The 21,124-nt window shown below is 39.3% G+C and overlaps 1 protein-coding gene across 13 annotated transcripts in view; it reads right to left on the bottom strand.

The window, feature by feature from the left end:
* Positions 1–468: 468 nt before the first annotated feature.
* Positions 469–21,124, bottom strand: part of HDAC9 (histone deacetylase 9) — a 457,439-nt gene continuing 436,783 nt past the window's right edge. For 12 of the 13 annotated variants that reach the window (XM_085050864.1, XM_085050871.1, XM_085050865.1 and 9 more), the window contains 2 exons: positions 16,072–16,225; positions 469–6,958 (listed from right to left, as the gene is read on the bottom strand). In XM_085050864.1, coding sequence (XP_084906990.1) covers positions 6,919–6,958; positions 16,072–16,225 — 194 coding nt within the window. In that variant the 3' untranslated portion in view covers positions 469–6,918. Of the gene's footprint in view, positions 6,959–16,071; positions 16,226–19,013; positions 19,055–21,124 lie in introns of those variants that run through there. The other variant, XM_085050873.1, reaches the window with a different exon arrangement.

Genomic DNA, 21,124 nt, shown 5'->3' with positions numbered 1-21,124 from the left:
ATCAAGGTAACAACTCTGAGTTTTACAGCAGCAGTGCTGGAGCAATACTGGAATCCAGAGTACTGCTGCAGTGCTGGATATTCCCCACCGCCCACAAAGCAGGGGCCTTACAGCTTTCAAAACAGTGCATGTACTCTTTAAATTGCTTCACTGGGAGGAGAATTATGTGTTCTGCAACGCCTCAGGACAATGAGCCAAAGGAACTATAGAATATGAGCTTGGTGTTAGAGCCGGCGCTCTGCAATGCTCTGCTTTGTGTGTGTTTTAGCCTGCTATGTAACATTACTTTTACATTAACATTTGTGGTTCCCTTTTTATGCACTCCAGCTTCACCATGCTTCCCCCTTTATATTTTAACAGTCAGAGTCCTATGATCCAACCAGGGTGGCATGTTCAAAGCTCTACTTCTTTTTAGCAATGATTAAAAAAAAACCAGGCAAAAAAATCCCCTCCAAGTATTGAACGAGCTTATTTCAAATAGCTTTTATTAACACTAGGACAAGACTATAGCCAAAGAATCATACAAAACACAAAACAAAAGGGATTTTAACAACTTCTTTGAAGACTATTTCACGCCAATCCAATGCTCATATATCTATAATCAACAAAGTTCTGGAGCACAATATTACTTAACATTACTCATTGGATACTTTCAGATACAAAAATGTATCAGGAATAATAACAATGGTTCCTTTTACTCTTATGGAAATATTACTAATTGACCTTTAAAAATGTTGCCCTTTGGGTCAGTCCCACTGATGCTTTATCCCTTAGAATCTGCTCTGCCTGGAAAGACAAATTACAGATAAACTTTCAGAGCTCTGAGCAAAAGGACTGGTTTTTATCGTGGAAACAGATAGCAACATCAATTTCCCAAGAGAAAAAATAGACATTTCAGCTGTGCATCCCTAGACCAAAAAATCAGTCATGTAAAAACCCATGGCAATAAGCTTGCTTTGAAAGCCTTAGTTATGACTTCACCAGGTATTGCTTTATGCTTTCCTACTGCATCCTAACTTGGAATATTAAGCCAATCATGAAATTTATAGCAGCAGTAAACTAAGCAGCAAGAGACATAAGTGTGAACCTGTTCTCCTAACACATGACATACACACACTCACAAAGCCAATTGAATAGATCCACCACAGTCAATGTTCTTTCAGATAGACTTTTCTAGGAGCAGAACTGGCACTTCACATCAGAGAAAGGTAAGTGTGGGCAAGCTCAGATCTTATACCTCGGCTTAAGTTCAGGTTTTCTCCTCTAGCTGCCTCCCAAATATTACCCAAAGCCTATTAGAGGAGGGATTTAAGTGGTCTTTTAATCAGGACATCCCATGGCTCTGCTACTGCAGATGTGCCTCTGGCTCTGTTGGTGTACCACTGGAAGAGGGTAATGTGTGGAGATCTTGGCACAGAATCACACTCACTGCACAGTACCAGTGGCACTGCTTGCATGCATCTCTTGTCTCTAGACCATCCCCACAGAAGCCTGTCTTCATTATAAATCATAGCCCTTACAAATGACAGCCCAGCTCACAGGGTGCTAATTGACATCCAAAGAGCAGTATCTTTGATGGTGCAGAACAATTTATATTTTGCTCTAATCTATTCTAATATGCTGAACCACAGAGCATGGCACTAGAGCAGGATGAAGGATTGTGCAGAAGAGACATAACTGAGAGTTGCTGGAACGTCCTTTTTGGTCTTCACTCTCTGTAGTGTGTGATTTACTAGTGATTAGAACTGAGCTAGTAACAAGATGTCATGGGACAAAACCCTTTTGGATCAAGTGAAAAAATGACATTGTTAAAATCAAAATGGGTCTCTTTTGAGGTTAGAGAGGAATGTAAGTTTCACAATTTCTTTTTTTAACAGTCAGCAGACAGCCAGCTAAATAGTACTCTTAAAATACTGCTGCAGTTTGGATCTCTTACAAAAATGAAGCATTTAATTGCTGCAAGAAGTGACAATGATAAGCTATTCTCATTCCCACACTGAGGGCAGAGAAATCTGTCAGAAAAGACAGGCTTTTTTGAGGTGGTTTTCTATGTGTTACAAGGGTGAATTCAATTACAGGTACAAAAAACAAAGCAAGTGACATGACAAAGAAAAATCTTAAATTATAATTTAGAACCCAAACTCCTTCAAATCCAGGATGAAAAGCATGTAGCAAAAACTTGATTTAAGAGAGATTCTTTCCTGGCAGGTTCCACACACCACATGCCCCCTCCCCAGGTACATATTCTGTTTTACTTCCATATGGAGTCTGTAAAAAAAAAAAAAGCACGATGGTTCACAAAGCTCTGTTGTGACCTTTAAAAATAAAACAACCATGCACTGCTATGCTTCTGGAAAGGCCACTATTGAGAAAAAAAAAAATTCCCCTATCAGTCAATGGTTTGAAGTGTCTGCTGGGGGCTGAGAAGCTCTTGGACAAATGCAGAGTACACACATCAGAGCAGCACACATGGCTGCTGCTGCTGCTGCTGCTGCTGCTGCTGCTGAGGAGAGAAAATAGCCCAGCCAGGTTCACATCTGCATGTGTGTGGGCATGCTGGTGGGACAGCGGGGGCATTTCCCAAAGAATAAATGCTTGCTGAGCACCTCCTTACCCTTGCAAGCTAACAGGAGTTAGTTGACTTAGAGTCATCAGTGCCTTTGGAAAAGTTCCCTCGAATTCTTCGTCCCAGACATATTGCCCCGAAAGTGTCCTGCTGTCTGTCTACAAAAATTAGTCAGTCTCTAATTCTTGTTCTCTACAGGACCTCTGGTGTTGGCTGCAGCAAAACCTTTCTAATATTTCATCTCTGGTTATGACTCTCAGCTTTTCAGAGAGGCTGCACTTAGATAAGACACCAACTAAAATACCACATACTCTAGAGAGGGGTTTGTTTTGCCACTTATATTCAGCTGGCAGCATGTTGTTGACTTTTTTGAAAAAGTAAAGGCATAGCCATCTTCATTTGTGTAACATTTTCCATTTCTTTTATGATGTTTATTTAAGATAGCTTAATGATTTTACTTTCCTCAGCTTCACTTGTTTGGAATTAGTTGCTTCATTTGCACTGGAAGTAAAATTAAGAAGGTTCATGGTTAAAAAAGGGAATAATTCTGTCATCTTTACACTGGCAAAATTCCCATGAACTTTGATTACCCACTAGAAATGTTGCCTGAAAGAGATCATATAATCAAGCTGTAAATTATATTAAAACCAAATGAGCATATGCATAATTCCTGCACAGAATCCAAAAATGAAGTGCAAGACACTCTTAGGTTTCAGCAGATCTGAGATTTGCTGTCCATCACTGCTCTTACTCCACCTCAGGTAAGAGCCTTAAGCTGGACAAAAATCATTCTTTTCCTGATATCCTGAGTCATGTGTCTTTTCAGTTTTCAGTTTGGGCTACGAACTGAAGGACCTAGAATACAAGTATGACAAAAGCTTAGAAATACAAAAGCCCCACTTGAGCCTAATACTTAGTCGCTAATCCTAGAGAAGAAAATGAACCAGAGCAAGCATGTTAGTGGGACTTGCTGCTGAGGCACCTCTCATTCTGGTAGTTGGTGACTCTGGCCCAGGAGCAGAGTGCAAATCACTGCAGGATTCTCCTGTGAGACAGATTTGCTGCCAGTGGCAATGGCAGCCTGGGGTGCAGGTACTGTGGGATGTCCTTCTGCCTGCCTGCAGCCCTTGTGCCACCAGCACCAGGCAGAGAGGCTCACCCTGGCTCCAAGTGCTCCCTGCTGCCTGCTCGGCTTCACCTTCCCCATGGAATCACACACAGAAACCACCTTTATCTCACCTTGTTCATGCATTTCAGCTCATTTTTAGATATAATCTAAGATCAGACATAGATATTTTGGCAGCCAACTTGAAATATCTGGGACTGAATTTTCAGAGGTGTCAATTTCTATGGCCTAAGGGAGAGGTCTGTGGGAGACATGAGACTCTGATGTCTCCACAAAAACAGCTCCTAAGCCTCTGAATTTTCACATTGGAATCATGCAATTTGTGCATCTTTCTGAAATTCTTGCAATCTGTTTTCGAATCCAGTTAAAACTGGGCATTTTTAAGAGTGTCTATGTGAATATTTCCCTGGAAGTATGACTAAAATTGCTGGAAGATATTTTAACTCTAGTCCATGGGGAGCTATTGGCGGTAATAAAAAATACTGTGAGAAGAAAACAGCAGCAAGTGAAACTGCCCTCTCAGAAAGCCCAGGTCTGCTTTGAAGGAAGTGTTGATATTCACCATAAGCCTCAGTCATTTCCCAGAGGGCTTTCTGATGCCTTGGAATAGCATAATCAAAAAGCAATGGCATTCTTGACTTAAAGGGGAAAAGAAAAGTAGGGCCTGATCCACCTCCCATCGAAATCAAAGAGGACTTTGCTATTGACTTCAGTGAGAACAGAGCTCTGGACACAATCTGTGTGCAGTTTATTAGCACACTTGTTTATCCAAACGATCCTAACTTCAACCATGTCTAGATATCTGTCGGGGACTACATCTGTACAAATGTATAAGTGTGAGTTTATAATGTGGTTTAATTCAAATTATTCTGGCATTTCAAAAGCATTTCCTGCTACAAAAGACAGCTTTAGCTGATTTGCACCCCAGAACACAGAGTTTGACTGGAAAAGCTTGTAACTCACATTTTGAGTTGCAATTCATATTCAGTTTCATGAAAGCTAAGGACACGAACAGATTTTAGGGTTAATTTTAGAATGATGTTACCATGCGCTCAATTAAAATTTTGCAGCCATTATTTCAAAATGTGAAAAGCTCTACAAATTACCCAACTCATCAGCCATAGCCCTCGGTTTCCTTGAAGGGAAATTTCTTTGATGACCATAACAAAATTGCAGTAAATGGCAAGTGAGATTGCCATCACGAGTCTGCTGAAAATGCAGGAGGAACTCCTGATTGCTTTAGTCGTGTGAACAATCCCTTCAGAACAGCTCAAAGTCAGGCAAGGTGGCTTACACCAGGAGTTAATTTAGCCTGCTGGGACTCTTTGCATTACTAAAATGAGCATGGTTTTGGCTTGTAAATGGGGAGTAGAATTTTATTTCACTTTCTGAGGGTCAGAATTTTATTTCCCTTTCTAAGGGGTATACATTCATTTTAGAGTAAACCTTTCAGAATAAAAGTTTACTTCATGTTATAGGAAATGACATCCCTTTTTTTAGATTTCTTTTTTCAAAGCATGCCACAGATTTCTAACTTGTAGTGGAGAGCTTTGGTATAAGTAATAAAAGTCTTTAAAATTAAAATGCTAATCGTAAACAAACCCAAATGCATGAAAGATATAGTCTGACTGCATAACAAAAGAGAATTATATAATTCTATTTGAGTGAAATCTTTCATCTTTGATTTACAGGTTTGAGTCTGCCTATAACTGAAACCATATTGTTCCATATCTTTCATATCACGGCCTTCCCCAAAATCTTGTTTTAATTAAGGTTCCTTTCAGATTTCAGAATAAAAAGCATGACAGTCTTCACTTATGGCTTTAATATATATCTTTTTTTTTTTTTTTTTTGAATTTGGAAAATATATAAAAAAATGAACATCACTTGCTTTTAAAAGCTGAGCAAGCTATCAAATACTGCAAGCTGAATACTTCAAGGTATCTCCCGGGGTTCATTAGGTGAGAAAGTTGTAAACAAAATAAAAGTTATTGTAGCAGAGTTTTGTTCATTTGAAGTACTCTCACATACATGCCCCATCTCTCTCTCTGACAGTAAGGCAACACGTGTAACAGTTTAAGCGTTCATTATCAGCTAAAGGCACAACTCTATGTTACGTTCTCAAACATGGAATTAAACAGCTAAAGTCACATTGCAGGGAGATCTTGCTGCACTTTGGGGATCTAAAATAAAGCCTAAACCTTTTGAAGCTTTGTAAGCAACATCAGTTCTCTTGGTGCAGGACTACATAAAAGAATCAGTTCGTATTCACGTCACGACCTGTAAAAAACACTCCCACACAACCTCCACAGAAACACCTGAGCTTCAAAAGAGCTGCACGCAGTTACTGCAGGTCGCTGCTTTGGAGTCAGAACGCGGAAACATTTCAGAACAAACTAAAAACACGTTTGAAAAACTATCCATACTTGATCTCTGCTGCACATATGGTGAGCGCTACTGTCAACTACAGAGGGTACAGCACTTTTTCTTAAAGGCAAAAGATCGCTCATTTTAGAGAATCGTGAATGTGTTTTTATGATACAAAAGATTACATGAAATAGGGAGGGATGGCCAGGAACAGGGAAGAGAAAATAAAGCACCAGCAAGCACAGTACTTCGGGGGATTTATAGTACAATAAGAAGTGCTTTCCCTTTAGCTAAAATCCCTCATCATAATTAAAACACTTTTCACTTATTCAGCTAAGAATTCATTACAGGAGGTTAAAAAATGGCACGAAAAATAAGGGTGGGTTTTTTCTTCATTACACGGAGCAAAGAAAACAAATTCTATTAACAATTTAACACAGTATGAAAAAAATTATCCAGTAAAAAGTGTCAGAAAGTGATTCATGGAGTTCACAGAGTATGTTGCTGGCTGTTGCAATTCTCATATCTATAATCTATCATGTAGAATTTTGCAATACTCTATTTCACAATTTGTGTTGGTGAGTGGGTCAAACAGCATTAAAAAAGCATGCTCTAGGCTCTTTCTCCCAAGCCCGTTTTGCTGTAACTCTAGAATTGTAGCGGTTACATTTAAGGAATCTTTCGGGCTCTTTCAAGTCCATCCAAAGAACAAGTGAAGCTGCTATTCAGAGTTTTGTGCCCAGTGTTTATGTTCCATCTGATCTGTGCCACCCAAGAAGCAGACAAGACATGTCTGAGGGTGCTTTGGGGGATACACAATGATGTCACCCACAGGAAATATCAGGGAGGACTTGGCACTTCACAAGGCTGGCTCTTCTTCCATGGGCTCACCAGCAGCTCTGTAAAAATAAACAGGCAATCAGAATACGGCACAAGAGTACACAATGACATTGTAGATTTTCATGCATAATCAAAGCCGATTTTTCAGCTCTCTCAGATGTTTATTTGTGTTATTCAGCTATCCATAAATAGAGTTTCTTTCCTAGGAAGTATAAACAAATGTCAAGTGGAAAAACATTTTAGATCCAAGCAATCACCGAAAATGTTCCTGTTTATATTAAAATATGTCAGAATATTTTATAACATTTTGTCCAGAAATGTACATGCTTTGTGTCAACAGAATCAAAAAATTTAATGAAAAAAATAGCTGTGATACTTTTATTTTACAAGCTTTTGCAACTAAAAATACATGCATTTATTTTTTCAAGTGGGCCCATACCATTAAAGCAAAATAGTTCGCTAATAGTCAAGTGCTCCCTCTGAGGTTTTTCTCTGGTCCTCTAGTTTTTGATTTTGTGGTTTCATAAACACATTGCCTGTCTGCAACTTTTGAGACTAAATTCTAAACCTGATCAGCAGATTGCTATCAAAGAAAAGGTATCTATTAATTATATCAAATCAGATTATATGTATATCTTTTATTTGAAACCCTCTGGGAAGTTATCAGCTTAGGTAAGATGAGCTCTCTAAGACAACCCATAAAATGATGAGGACACATACACTGAGCTAACATCAAGTCTTGCAATTCCTCGTATCTGATAAGCTACTGCACCTGAGGAATATGATGGCAATTATAAAATGGGAAGCTTCTACAATCATGGAAAGACCTCACTGTTGAAGGGCAAAGAATTTGGACAGAAACCATTTTTCATCTCAGTCTGTCTGCCTTAAGAACTACTTTAAAATAGTAACTTCAAGCAATTTTGAAATGAGGGGAGAAAAGTAAATGTAAATTAATAAATGAGATGTTTACCAGTTAATTCTTGTAAGCCAGTATAGTAACTGGCTTCAGTAAAACATTCCTCAGGAACTGCAAATACATGAGGTCCCATGAAAAGAAAAAGTAATTAATGGTGGCTTGCTTGGGCTTTGATAGTTTATTCAGCAAGGAAGCCAGAGAATTTTAAATGAATCTGGAATTTATTAAAGTCTTTCCCAATGAAAAAATCAGCAGTATGTCTTTAAATTATTTTATACAGGTTATTCCTTTATTATTTGGAATGATCACAGCTAGAATGTTGAAAAGTATGTCAGGTGAATGACATATGAAAAAGATTATGTTTTTCAGACAAATCATTTTCCAAAAGGTATTGACCCTAAAAGACAAATAGTCTATAAATCCCAAACCTTTAGTTCCTCACCACGTGGTGGAGAATGTTTCCCCTGTACAGTAACTGCTGTGGCTCCCTCATTCCTGAGGCAAGGTGAAGCCCTATTGCATTCCCTCTTCTCCCCCCTGGCTTTGCTCTGGCTTGCAGCATGGAGCACACAGTGGCAGCCAGGGTGAGATGGAGCCCAGCCTGCTGCTGAGGTCCTCAGGTGTAATAAAGGATCACACACCAGGTGAGGAATTCATTCTGACAGTGAGTGTTGCTGTTGTGCTGACTGCACACTTCCACTTTCTCCAGCCACTTTTGGGAGACCTGAAAGTCCTCTGGCATAACACAGAGGGTCAATGAGCCCTTGTTAAACATCTAGAACCTTATGGGTCTGTCTAGAAAGAGAATAATCTGGAAGCAGAAATGAAAGCTCAGTTTTTAGATTTTGCTGTAAGCGAATGAGAAACAATAGATTTCAGCTGGAGATTGATAGAGCAGGAAGGGGTGAAGCTCTGGAAAACTTCTGGAAGTGAGAGCAGGGGTCTGGGCTATTTATAAGAATCTAGGGAAGCAGTGCATGCAACAGTCTGTTCACACGTGTGGGCCTTCTGGGCCTGACATTCTCATGACCACAATACAATTGAGGATCTTATTTAGGACTTTTCTTCACTGGGAAATTTTTCACTGACAAGGATGCTTCTAGGGGCCAGGAGTGACCCTCACTGATCTTGAGTGCTATATTCTAATATATGCCAATATATTCCAACAACAGGCCAACATTCTGCACCAGTCAGAGCATAAGCACTAATAATAATTTTTATATATAAGTGCCAGATGCAAAGTCCTTTTGAGGAAAGGGAGATAAGGTCAGAGGGCCATGGCAATCCAGCTGTTGTCTCTCAGTGTGGATGTCTCACAGTCTTCTTCAGTCTCCTTTTGAAGACTTATGTGTACGCTTTAACTTCATTTTATTAGTGTCAGAGAACTCACTGGATCTATCCAATGGCTTATCATTAAAAGCACTTATTTTTATGAGACAATGGCTCAGGCTAGAGTTTTGTGTGAGAGCCAGTACTGTTTTAGGGCCCACAGAACAGAGAGCAAAACACAGTAAATCCCATAGGACTGAGCAGAGAATCAATATATACCCATTCTGACAAAATCAAAAGTTGTCAAAAGAAAAATCGAGGGGGCAGAGTCTGACAGGCCAAATTTGTGTTACTTCAGCTTTGTCACTGTTAGTTACATCAGTTCAGTCAGTCTTCCTGTAGCTGACAGGAAGCTGGCATAAAAACATAAAACAGGCAGAACCCCCATCCCATGTTCTATGCCCTGAGCAGTTCCCCAAGATGCAGCTGTGAGCTCAGGTCTGATCTAAACCAATTCCATGCAGTTGGCAAACTCAGAAAGACACCAATTGAGATTGTAATGATTATAGAACCACAACTGTGATTTTCCTCTAAGGCTTCACTGTGGCTCATTTAAACTTCAAGTTCCTAGGGGCTGAGTCCTCCTGCACTCACTTTAGTGTGCTGTGAAAGTGCTCATTTTAGCTCTCTATATGTAGGATTCTGACTATGGCAGAATGAAGTAATCTCTTTGTAGTTAACACGTAACGAAATTATTCTGTTTAAACCTTAAAACAAAATAAATAGACGATGCAAAAATCCTACCATGTGGATAAAATCTAGCAAAACATTTGACATCTTAAATATTGTTCTATGGTAATTGAGAATTATATGTTAAATAATATGTTTTTATGACAAAATTATTAAAACTAATTAATATCTACAACATTAAAAAAGGTAGCATTTAAGAATGTACATAAACTCAGTACATCATCCAAAAAAGAAAATGTCTCTCTTATCTTATTTTTCAAATTAGAATAACAGATTCCTCTTAGCTACATCATCAAACACATAGAAATAAAAATTCAATGTATGTTTCCAAGTCATAGAAACTGCTGAAGAAAAGATAGATTTTTCTGGCATGGTATGGCTATTTTATGCCATAATCTGTTCCTAATTTAACTCAGCTGTCTCAGGGAAGATCGTTGTAATTGAAAAGTGATATTTTGGTAGCAAAGAGCTGGGGAAAAAGAGATACAGTTCAATATCATGGAAGTGATTTGGGGAGGGTCTAAAAATGTTATATAAGAGATCCTCAGTAAGTGCATATCCTAGTAAAAATGGACTTTGTATGAATCAAAGAGAAGGGAACTAAAAGTGAAAACCATCCTAGTTTAAGAGCAGAATAAGGTAACTGCATGTATACTCTCAAAAGAGGAAGTAATGTCCAAAATAAATAAAATATAAACTCTGGCAAGTTAAATGTAAACCTTCAATGAAGCAAACCAAAGGAAAGTCTGAAGAGCAACACATTAAAGGCATGAAAGCTAATAATAAAAAGATCTTCCAAAATACATCAGAAGAAATGATCAAAGCATAAAAGGAGCATCAAGGAAGGTAGACTACAAAAGCAAAATGATCTATTTATATCTGGGTTCACTAGAGAAGTGTCAGTGAGATTTTATTACTTGCAGATGAACTATCCTAAACTGAATCAGCACTAGAACAAACTGATATACCAAACACTGCCAAATTTCTAAGAGCAGATGATATTTGTCTGCTAAGTTCCAGGGGAATATGATTAGGATGTTGTTAAAGAAATAATTATTGAGCATATTCTACAGCTTAACTCAGCAAGAGGTAGAGAAGGCAAGAAATGCAGTTCTCCTTTTGGAAACCAGTGGAGATACAGTAAGCCTGTATGGCAAAATTGAAAGCAGCTATAATCAGTGCTGGAATTAGTAGACACTTAGGTAACAGTCATTCGGGTAAAGGTTTGGTCTTAACACTTATAAAGATGGCAAGGCTTTCAAATATATTAGAAGTTTCTGAAGGAAATTAGGGAAGAGCGATCAACTGATATCCCTGTGCAAACGTCTTCCAACAATTTCATCCAAGTGCTTAGAAGAACCAACGTTGTTGGGACAAGGTCCTTTCACCAACTAACCATACATCAAAAGTAGGAAATGGACAATAATATCGGTGATTTTTCACCATGGAAGGATTCTCTAGAGCATCTCAAAAATACTAGGCAGACTATCAGTAGATTTGGGTGCTAATGTTTGCTGATGATGCCAAATTGCCAATACTAGTCAGTTCTAAGGCATAAAACACCATTTCTGTATGGAAAAGAAGGCAAACTAACATAAACACAGAATACACAAAACAGGGGAGGACAGCTTTAACTGTTTTAGCAGTGATGGCTATGACTGAGACCTTGGAGTTAATGGCAGGAGGAGCACAGAGCCACAGAAACAAAACATCCCCAATATTAAGCTACTGAGTAAATCCACAATGTGCCCAGCACCTGCAGTCCTGCATGCAGCTTTTTCTCCATCTCAAAGAAACTACAGAAAGCAAAAAGAGTGGCAAAAGTCATCAAAGGTAAGAAATTATTTTCATACCAGGAGGAATATGGAGTCTCGAGAAGTTCAAGCCTTTAAAACCTTTAAAGAAATGGGGCAAAGATTATGTGTAAGAAAAGAGGTGGTTTTCTTTCTCACAATACGAGACCTAGGGGTTCCCTGGGGATTTTTTCAGTTAATAAGTAAAAGAAGTACAATACCTGAAAAGGCTGTGGGATTCACTACCCAAGTGCCAGAGACATAAGCTGATTAAAAAAAATTTTGAAAATTTTATGCCTGTGTATGTATCCTCAAGGCTTTTACACAGGATAGGTCAGATACAGCCGCTGAGATCTATCAACTTCCCAGGGCAAGGCTGGCTCTCGACCTCCTCTACTGCTGATTCTCTTCCTTATGCATCCACCACCAAGGGATGAGAAGAAGGTGGGACAGGCAATGGTGCAGGCTGACCTGGGAAAGCTGTTCTGCAGCTCCTGAACCTGGATGTGATTTTGTGATGTGGGATATGGCCAGGTAGGTGCCATGTACTCAGCACAGCTGAGGCAGATATCCAGATAGGGAAACGCCAAGTGAAGCTTTATGAGTAGACAGACAAATACCCTAAATGGTACCCTAATGCTACCCTAATGCTACCCTAAATGGTAGCTAGCTGTAGCCCATGATCCAACCATGTGCTCTAGTATATAGTATAATGCAGTTTGACTGAAACTGCAACTGGTAGCTCTGTAACACTAAGAGTAAAAATTATACTTTGTTTTCATTTCCATTTGAGTAAAGCCTATGCTCAGCTGAATCAGAGCCATGAAGTCAAATTCTGATAAATGTCATTTTCAAGATTTACTGTTTCCTGTAAAAATAGTAAGTGCAAGAGATCTCCCTCCACACCCTTTTCTTTTTCCATTTTAAGAAGAAACATACAGGAGCTCCAATGTATCAGGGAGAACAGTGTACTGAATATTTTCACAGCACGATTTCTGGAACAGATGTCTGGCCAAAGCAAAATTCTAATCAGCTAAATCTGTATCTCACATAGGGAATAAACAGTTATCAACACACAAAAGTTCTGGTAGTTAGAAATGTTTTATAGGGCATGCCTGTTCCTTTAATTGCATCTCTATTTAAATCTGTGTTAGCATCATACATGTTTTCTTTCCTATCCACAATCTTTTTTTTCTATATCTGTACCCTTCCAAAGTCTATAATCAAGATTCAGTTGGACCTTAAAATGCAGAGTTATGCTTTGGTAAAATAAAACACAAAAAGCATAGCAGCTTTTCACGTTTTTCTTCATTTACCCTGCCAGAGAAAATCAAGTAAAAAAATAATCGGCGCTGTCACTTGAAGAAAAGAAAGAAAGAGAGAAGAAAGAAATAAAAATACTTAATATGGGCCTTAGCCAGGATCATTTTATCCATCAGTGGTAAATGAGTCAGATATGAGTTGGCCAGGAAAAGAGCTGCTTTACCCAAAATCTGAATTTAAAGTGAGTCATCTCACTCCAACACCAATATATCCTCCAACATAACTGGCCAGAGTTTCCCCGCAAAGAGATTCTTGCTGCTGCTCTCTTCATCTGGAGGCCTGACCATCCAGAGCTGAAGTCTACAGGATCTCTGCCATTGAATCAGTGAAACAGGATTAGAGTTGCAGGCCAGAACTATCAGCCTGGCTGACCGTGGTGGGAATTAAGAGGAAGTAAATTGACTCCTGGTGTAATGAAGGAACCCGTCAGACTGCCCTGTCAGCCACGGTGTTTCCTGTTCTGCTCCCACCCAACCTGTCACAAACAACTTTCCCAAAGAACATTCAATGCAAAAGTTTGCAACAGGTCTTCAGAAGGTGACCCCATCTATAACCACAGGAGAAAGAGCACACCTTCTTAAGAGGATTTGAGACCCCTATGATTACTCACATCCCTGCTGCCATTTGTTTGCCATAGGAGTGGCTGGAGAAGGAGCATACATAGTCCTTTATTACAACAAACATTAGAAAATATGAAAAAGCAAAGCTGGACTTGTCTCTGCCTTACTGCTGTTTGTGTTGGTGTGTATCTATGAAATGGATGGTGTGCTTATGTGAAATGAAGTAGATTATACAGAACCCCAAGGGTGTAATGTCATAGACTCAGTCTCTGGACATTCCATGACGAATTTTCACCCACATTCAAAGTGCAGCCAGGTCCTCTCAGCTCTCTCCACAGTCAAGGACCCTCAAAATCCAGCTTTCAGAGGAACCATTTTTTATTCCATATTGTTCCTCACATTTGTCAGGAAGAACACAGTGATGCTCAGAAGCCTCAGAAAACCTAACTATCAATTCTGGTCCAGTGGGACTGCATTTTTCTTCTCCTGTCACTCTCTGATGGCAACTTGGCTTCATGTGACTTCTTTGAGGGCTACGAATGTGGAAACAGAGTTCAGGACGCATGCGTGCGTAGGCTTTTCTTTGTGCTGCTGACAAATGTCTGCAGCACCACAGAAGATGTTCCAAAAGAAGTCATTTTTCCACAAAACAATTCATCACAATGGATTCATCCCTACAAGAGTCCAGAACTGATGAAGTGTAATGAATCTGGCAGCCACATGAATTCCACTTGTGTACATTTCAGCACATCCATTTTTTTCCATGTTTTTCAGTTCTGCCCTGAAATTCTGTTTTCAGAATGGGTGGAAACTGTCACAGGTTATCAGTTAGTAGGTAATAAGAACAGTAATTAAGTGCAGTGTTAGTCAAAGGGTTATGTTGCTCAAATCATGCAGGAGCAGCAGTTGCTCTCTATAGCTGTAGTTTTGAGTGGAGTCACATAACAAACAACATTTTTGGTAACTCTGAGCAATGTAAAAATACACAAAATTAACCATGCCCTTTTCCAGACAATTTATAGCTTTACGTTGTTTGACTGCATTATTTCCAATACTGTAACTAAAATTATTTATATTTCAGAGCTATGTACACACAAGTAGGCATTTTTCTTTCCCAGCTAGCAGAAGTGTCTTGTAACTGTCAGAAATTTATATGAAAAACTACATTATTCCTCAGCTGAGCACTGATTAGCGCAGTCACAAATCTAAAATACATCATGTTCATCATGGATTCTTCTGTAAGCTTTTATGAAGTTCTCTGCAATAATACTAGCACAAGAATAGCCAGAGCATATTAAAATATAATTACAATTGGAAAGGTAATTATGAAAACAGTGTAAACTTTACAAGCTAGCTCTACTCCCTGTGCGTCCCTTTGAGCCATGACTCTTAACTCATTGACAGATGAGTGCTCCCACTGTTGTGATGTTCACTCCCAAACATATCCATAGCTTTGAGCATTGCACTAGTCCCCTGGGTGCCTATCAGTTCAGTTCTGATTAAAAGACCCAACATAGGAAGCAAAAACTGAAGCAAATAAGAAGCAGTCAGAATGTAGGAGCCACGGATCTTTCTGGCTCCACTCCCACCACTGCTCTCCCTACCCACAGCTCCTTCCTTTCTCTGTTGTTCCACAGCCTGATGAGCTGATGAGTCTCCTTATAAGGCTTTTTTCATCCTTCCTCCTCCCTCCCATCTTCTGTGTATGATGGAATCCGAATGGTTATACTATATTTTGTGTCTTTCCCTACTGGCAAAGACCAGGAATGTTTGTCCTTAAAACAATAAATAGGAAACTCCAAAAACTTCTGCAGTGGCTTTTCTGACTAAAGATGGCACAGTATTTAGTGGCTATTGATTTTTTTCATGTGTAAATGGCAAAACACACAACAGCACTTTCTGCATCATTTTCTCAATTTGGAAGTTGAAAGCAATCTTCATTAATGTAAAAAGCATATGAGAAGCTGGAAAAACCAGTGCTCTCCTTCTTCACTGGTGTACCTTCATCATGGTACAAGGAAAAAGTTGGCCCTAATCCTGGTCAGGATTGCTTTAAGTTTTATGCTGGCACCATTCCATTTCTTCCAGGGAAGTAACTTTTAATGCATGTCTAATATCATTTAATAATTATTTAAGTCCATCCTTATTAAATTTATCTGACTGTTTGTTAAATGCCTTCCTAGAAAATCAAAACAAATCTGAAAAGCTCCTAATGAGAAGAATACGGTTGATTACACTTGACCATGTCCATTTACCTCACATGGATATTGCACTTTTTATGGAGTAGCAAGCATTAGACATGGCAGGAAAACAAGGCTCTTGTACTAATCATGAACTTTAGTACAGAAATAGACATACCAAAAAAAACCCCAAAAAACTGCTAGCATAGAATATTACTGCTTCCAGTGGCTAAGTGAGAGATCTCAGATCCAGGGATGAAAAATTCCAGGTATCTCAATTAGCAGATAATTTTGAAACAACCCTTAGTCTTTCTTTCTTCTTCATTTCACTTGGGTGGAGCAGAAGCCTTGTTCTCTATAATAATTTCATGCACTTACCTGCTGCCTTCCTGAGGAATACACTGCTCAACATCCACTGAAAGAGAGGCCATAGCAGATACCGTTTCTGTCTCCTCCCTCTCTTGCTTCTGAGACTCAGCCAGAGCACAATCCACTGGCACAGAGTATGGTTCCACTGACTTCCAGTACTTGCCTAAGGAAAACACACATAATAATTTATGGGAATTTTAGCTAGCATGGTGGTACAAGAACAGTAATCACTTAGTTCAACACTGAGTGATTATAATTTAAAATCACTGTGGTGTAAGCAGTACAGTTGAAATTTCAGACTGCAGTGAAGAGGTCTATTTCTGAACCTAAGAATGCCAAGTTGGAAAGTGCTTTCATTCCAAGAGCTGTGTCACACCCTTCCCCAGAAGGTAATAAACTGGAGGAGTAAGACACAGACTGATGGACACAGGCTAATGAACACAGACTGCCAGGCAGGCTATAGGCTTTATCTACACAAGGTGATGGGAGTTCAGAGCAGGGTTAATAACTAGAAGCCCTGATACAGCACGCAATTGATGCAGAGACAGCAAAACGTAGAAAAATGTACATTGTTGTACAAAGTGCTCACACAGCACTGTCTTGAAAAGGAAAGAAGTCAGAAATGCCAGCTCGGACTGAAGTAGTGTTGCCACAAAAATCAGGTTTGTTAGTCCTGGATGTTCTTTCTCCTCCAACCTCAGGGCGTATACTAGAACAATAATTTATTTTAAACTTTCATATAGGAACTGGCTGCTGCTGGAAAGCTGCCAGGTATCATAAGGAATAGAGCTTTCTGGTTTGCTGTGTAAAAATACAGCAGTGGATTAAAAGTATGAGTATTTTCAGATTTCTGCTTGCAACATAAGAAGCTCATTAAGCAATGCAACAAATAATGGCAGGTGACTCATCCCAAACTTATAAAATTATCTGCTACTGCAGGGATATTAAGAAATGGGTTGATTATTGGTAGCCACATGAACAAGTAGGAATTTGCATATATAATTCTTACAGTCCAGTAAAACACTGAGCACTCACTAATTGCCAGGTGGATGACACCTGGGAATTAAGAGCTTTGGGAAGTCTGGGAGCTCTGGACCAGAGCTTACTCAGTGTTTAGCAAGAAGCTTTCAGCAGCTGCTGCAGAGGTTGGATCAGGGTACTTATCTGGGAATTAGACAGAGGGTTTCAACAGCTGTGAAAGAGAGGGGATCAAGTAGGGGACCTTTCCAAGGACTAAAAGGAGGATTTTGGCAGCTGGGCAGCAGGCTGAGCTGAGGTGCTTATCCGGAGGGTAGCTGGAGGCTTTGACAGCTGGGAGGCCAGGCCAGCAGTGGTGCTGCCTGTGCTGCAGAAAGGCTGCTGAAAACTCCCTCTCTGGTAACACGGCTCTCAAGACAGTTTCAGGCTTTTGGAAAGATGAACTTTTCCCTCCAGTGAGAAAGCAGCTGTCAATAAAGCCTGAAAATGTCTTTATTCAAAAACATCCATGCAAGATGAAAGCCCAAGTCAATCTTCAAGAACAACCAGTAAGCATGGCCAGAGTGTTTCTTTGAACTCTAATAGTGTGCACGTTTGAGTAGTTAGCAGAATCTTTAAATAACGGGGACCTTCTGGGGATAAAATGTAAAGTGTATTAAGTATCCTACAAAGTTGAGATTAAGTGTTAGGAGGTTGGCTTTGCTCCAAAAACATGAAAGACAGAGCTAAAAAGTTATGTACATAACAGTAGGCTCAGTGATTGGAGCCTGGCAAATTTTATAAAAACAAGACAAAAATATTCTCTATTATTACTGTGCTCAGAGACCATATTCTCTATTCATTAAAAATACCCTAAAAACAAACAAAAAAGTTATATGAGCATTCCACAATGTTCTCACAGATCCTATGTGCAAAAGTCAGTCTTTGCAATATACACCCAATTCAAACCCTATAATTTATGAGCTAAATGTTCACAGAGTGGGTGGGGTTTTTGTTGCAGAAACAGATGTGCAAGAAAATCAAATCTGTTGGCATGGGAATAATACCCCCTCTTGCCTATAAAAGAAATGAACCCATGTTCACTGCTGGAGTTTTCAAGGGCTTTTATTCATAAAATAAAATATTAGTACCCAGCTACCACTGTGTTGCTCTCCTGCAGCAACAATAAAACAGCATCAGTGAGGATTGCTACATCACAGTCATTCATTCACACACAGTCTTGCACACCAGCTGCCCCCTGAATCCTGACTTTCTTGTAACATTAAAAGTCAGGGCCAATTCAAGCATATTAGCAGGCTCTCTGTGCCCATTTAACTGCCCTTCACTCCCAAGCGATTGGTGATTTTCCTTGTTTCTCTGCATTGAGACTTGTGTTACGAGAGGTGCTTCAGTGATAGAGAAAGCAGAGTCAGGCCAGGAAGCAGGTGGCAGCCCATATACTGCAGTGGAGGGTCCTGGAGAACGGATCTACATGGCAGGGTGTTTGTGGTTTGTGGGGGAAATGTTGAAGCAGTCCCAATTAGGGATAGCATCCAGGTAGCAGTAGGTACCTCATGCAAAGAGGGCTCTGCGATGCTTGTGAAAAAAAATATAGGTTTTTCTTTAAAATCAGAAAACTGTGCTTTAAAAACACCTGGGGTAAGCAGAACAGCTTTGCAAGATTATTTTTATCCAGGACAACCTTTATTTGTTGTACACAAAACATACAGGCCTTGAATGCACGTTCAGCCAAAAGATCTGCAGGCAAAGTGGTGTGGAATGGAGAGGCAATCACAGCATGCAGGTGCAATGGAGCTCTGTTAGGAGATATGCTGTGGATTGACAATTAAAAGAAGTCAAAAGGCATTGGCCTCAAATTGCACCCATCTCTGAAAATGCCATTTCTACTGTGCTCTACTGGAATGTGAAATTCTACCAGTGCTGTTACATTCATTGAGAAGAACTTGGTGGAGCTCAGGGGAAAGAATGAAGCACACTGCTGGGTTCATTCATACAAAACTTGAGCAATCATGGACTGCAAGGAAAAAACAATGAAACCAAATCAGTCTTCTAGGTATGCTTTGACTTTCAGTATGAGAATGTGCTTAAGTCTCCCTCAAAGATTTGTAGGAGCACTATTACTAAGAAACAATAAAAGGTAATGTTTTTGTCACTGTTATAGGCATTTGTAATTGCCTCTCATAGATAGATTTGGACATGCTGTATCATGGCTTCCATGAAAAAAAGTGTTTGGGGGTGGTATTTTGCTAGTGAACAGGATTGTTTAGAAATAGCCTACTACATGGGTGTGGGAACTACTAATTCCAAATGTATTACATTTCCAAAGGAGCTTTGGATCACTGTCATACAAAACATTTCTACAAATTCTATTCTACTTAGAAAAACGGTTTCTAAGTATAGTAGCTTCAAGGTTTTGCAAAAGGTACAGATAAGGGGCTTATTTGGTATAAAATATTGGTAATATTCATGATGAAAGTCGGATCACAGAAATACAAACCCAGTACAGAAGCAAGCAATGATCCAAACAAATCAGGCTTTCTCAGTACCTTGCAGCAGTACCTCTTGAGGTGCTACTCAACAGCCTAATGCTCTCCAGCCTGAATAACTCTCTAAAATACTGAACAGCTACTTGCTTCTCTTAGGTCTAAACAGTATGTATCACAAAGCTGCACTGAACTTCCTCAGGGCTCCTTTCTGTCATCCAAGCATAGTCCTTTCTAATACGTGGTGCTTCTCTGGACAAAATGAGGCATACATACCTTGTTAGGTAGTAACTGCAAGAAAAGGCAGAATGTTGTGTGTAAATAAGTCCAAACCCTGAGCAGCCCAACTTAGGTTTCAGAAGAACAGCTCACTGGACTGCATGACTGTACCAGTTCAGCTGAAACCTAATTGTGGCAAAATAAAATCATTCTGCAGAGCTCTGGACTATGTTTTCAGATTTACACTATATATTTGTTCCTAAATCCACACCTTCTCACTCAACTGCCATCATTTGTGTGTATTCCTAGTCTTTCTTCTGTTTGTCTGTCTCTCAATTCACCATTTTTTGGTTTCGAGTTCATTTTCCATTACATACATGTTTAATTTCAAACAGAATTGCATCTCCTTTCCTTGTGTCTGTGGTCTGTGTGTAACATTCTGCCCTTGTTATCATTTGTAAATCTGTTCTATCTTGCACAGTACATGAATTTCCTTAACTTGCTGACTCCTTCCAGATCATTAACAGATTATGAGCAGGGAATTTTAACTCATGAGTTACCCGAAAACATAACACTCAGCAAAAAGACTTATTAGACTATACTATATACAGCTGTTTTAATTAGAGCATTTGCATATCTAGGTGTCTACTCGATATGCATCATGAATTACATACCTACAATGAATTTTCTTTGTCACTTTACAACCAAAATCAGATTGAGAAGTACTGCATGAACAGTGAATTTGGCATGGTGTCCCTTTTAAAAACTGCATTTATTTTATGTAGATGAATCCCAATCATTTGTGGTTCATCTCAAATGAAGGAAAACATTTGTTATTCATTTGTTATTCTTAAGGAGCCAGCAAACAGTAGAAGTCAGGAAGCTCCCACTGCCTCAGTAAAATGGCAGAGAGCAGAAGATTACAGAACTAAAGGGAAGTGTGCTCAGTTGGACTGAAGATGGATTGATGGCATAAAGTTCTTCAGTGAGCAAATGCCCTAAAGCATCTGGGTAGTTAAGGGCTGGGGTCAGAGCACACAAGTGAAGCAATAATATAGCCTCTGTCTCACAAACAATAAAATAATGTATTTTTTAGCACTGTTGCATGGATCAGTGCCCATCAGAGCTTTTTAGCTTTATCTCAAGCTGCTGTGAATCTCAAAGTGAGTACCTTGTAAAGAGCTGCAAAACCAGAATCTGAAGAAACTGTTTGTTAGAGCTCAAATTTATCTGTCTGCTCCCGTCCCTCACTGACAAACGTTTATTTCATCCAATCTGCTCTGGAATTAAAAGATTTGGGAATATTCAGGAATCAGAAATGTTTAAATAATTTTAATGGGTTACTTTTTCAAGGCTAAATACATGGCAGAAACAAAGAGATG

The sequence above is a fragment of the Lichenostomus cassidix genome, chromosome 2 (assembly GCF_008360975.1).
Source record: "Lichenostomus cassidix isolate B80296 chromosome 2, HeHo_3.0, whole genome shotgun sequence".
In the NCBI taxonomy this organism is placed as follows: Eukaryota; Metazoa; Chordata; class Aves; order Passeriformes; family Meliphagidae; genus Lichenostomus; species Lichenostomus cassidix.
This window is presented reverse-complemented; position numbering and strand designations above follow the sequence as displayed.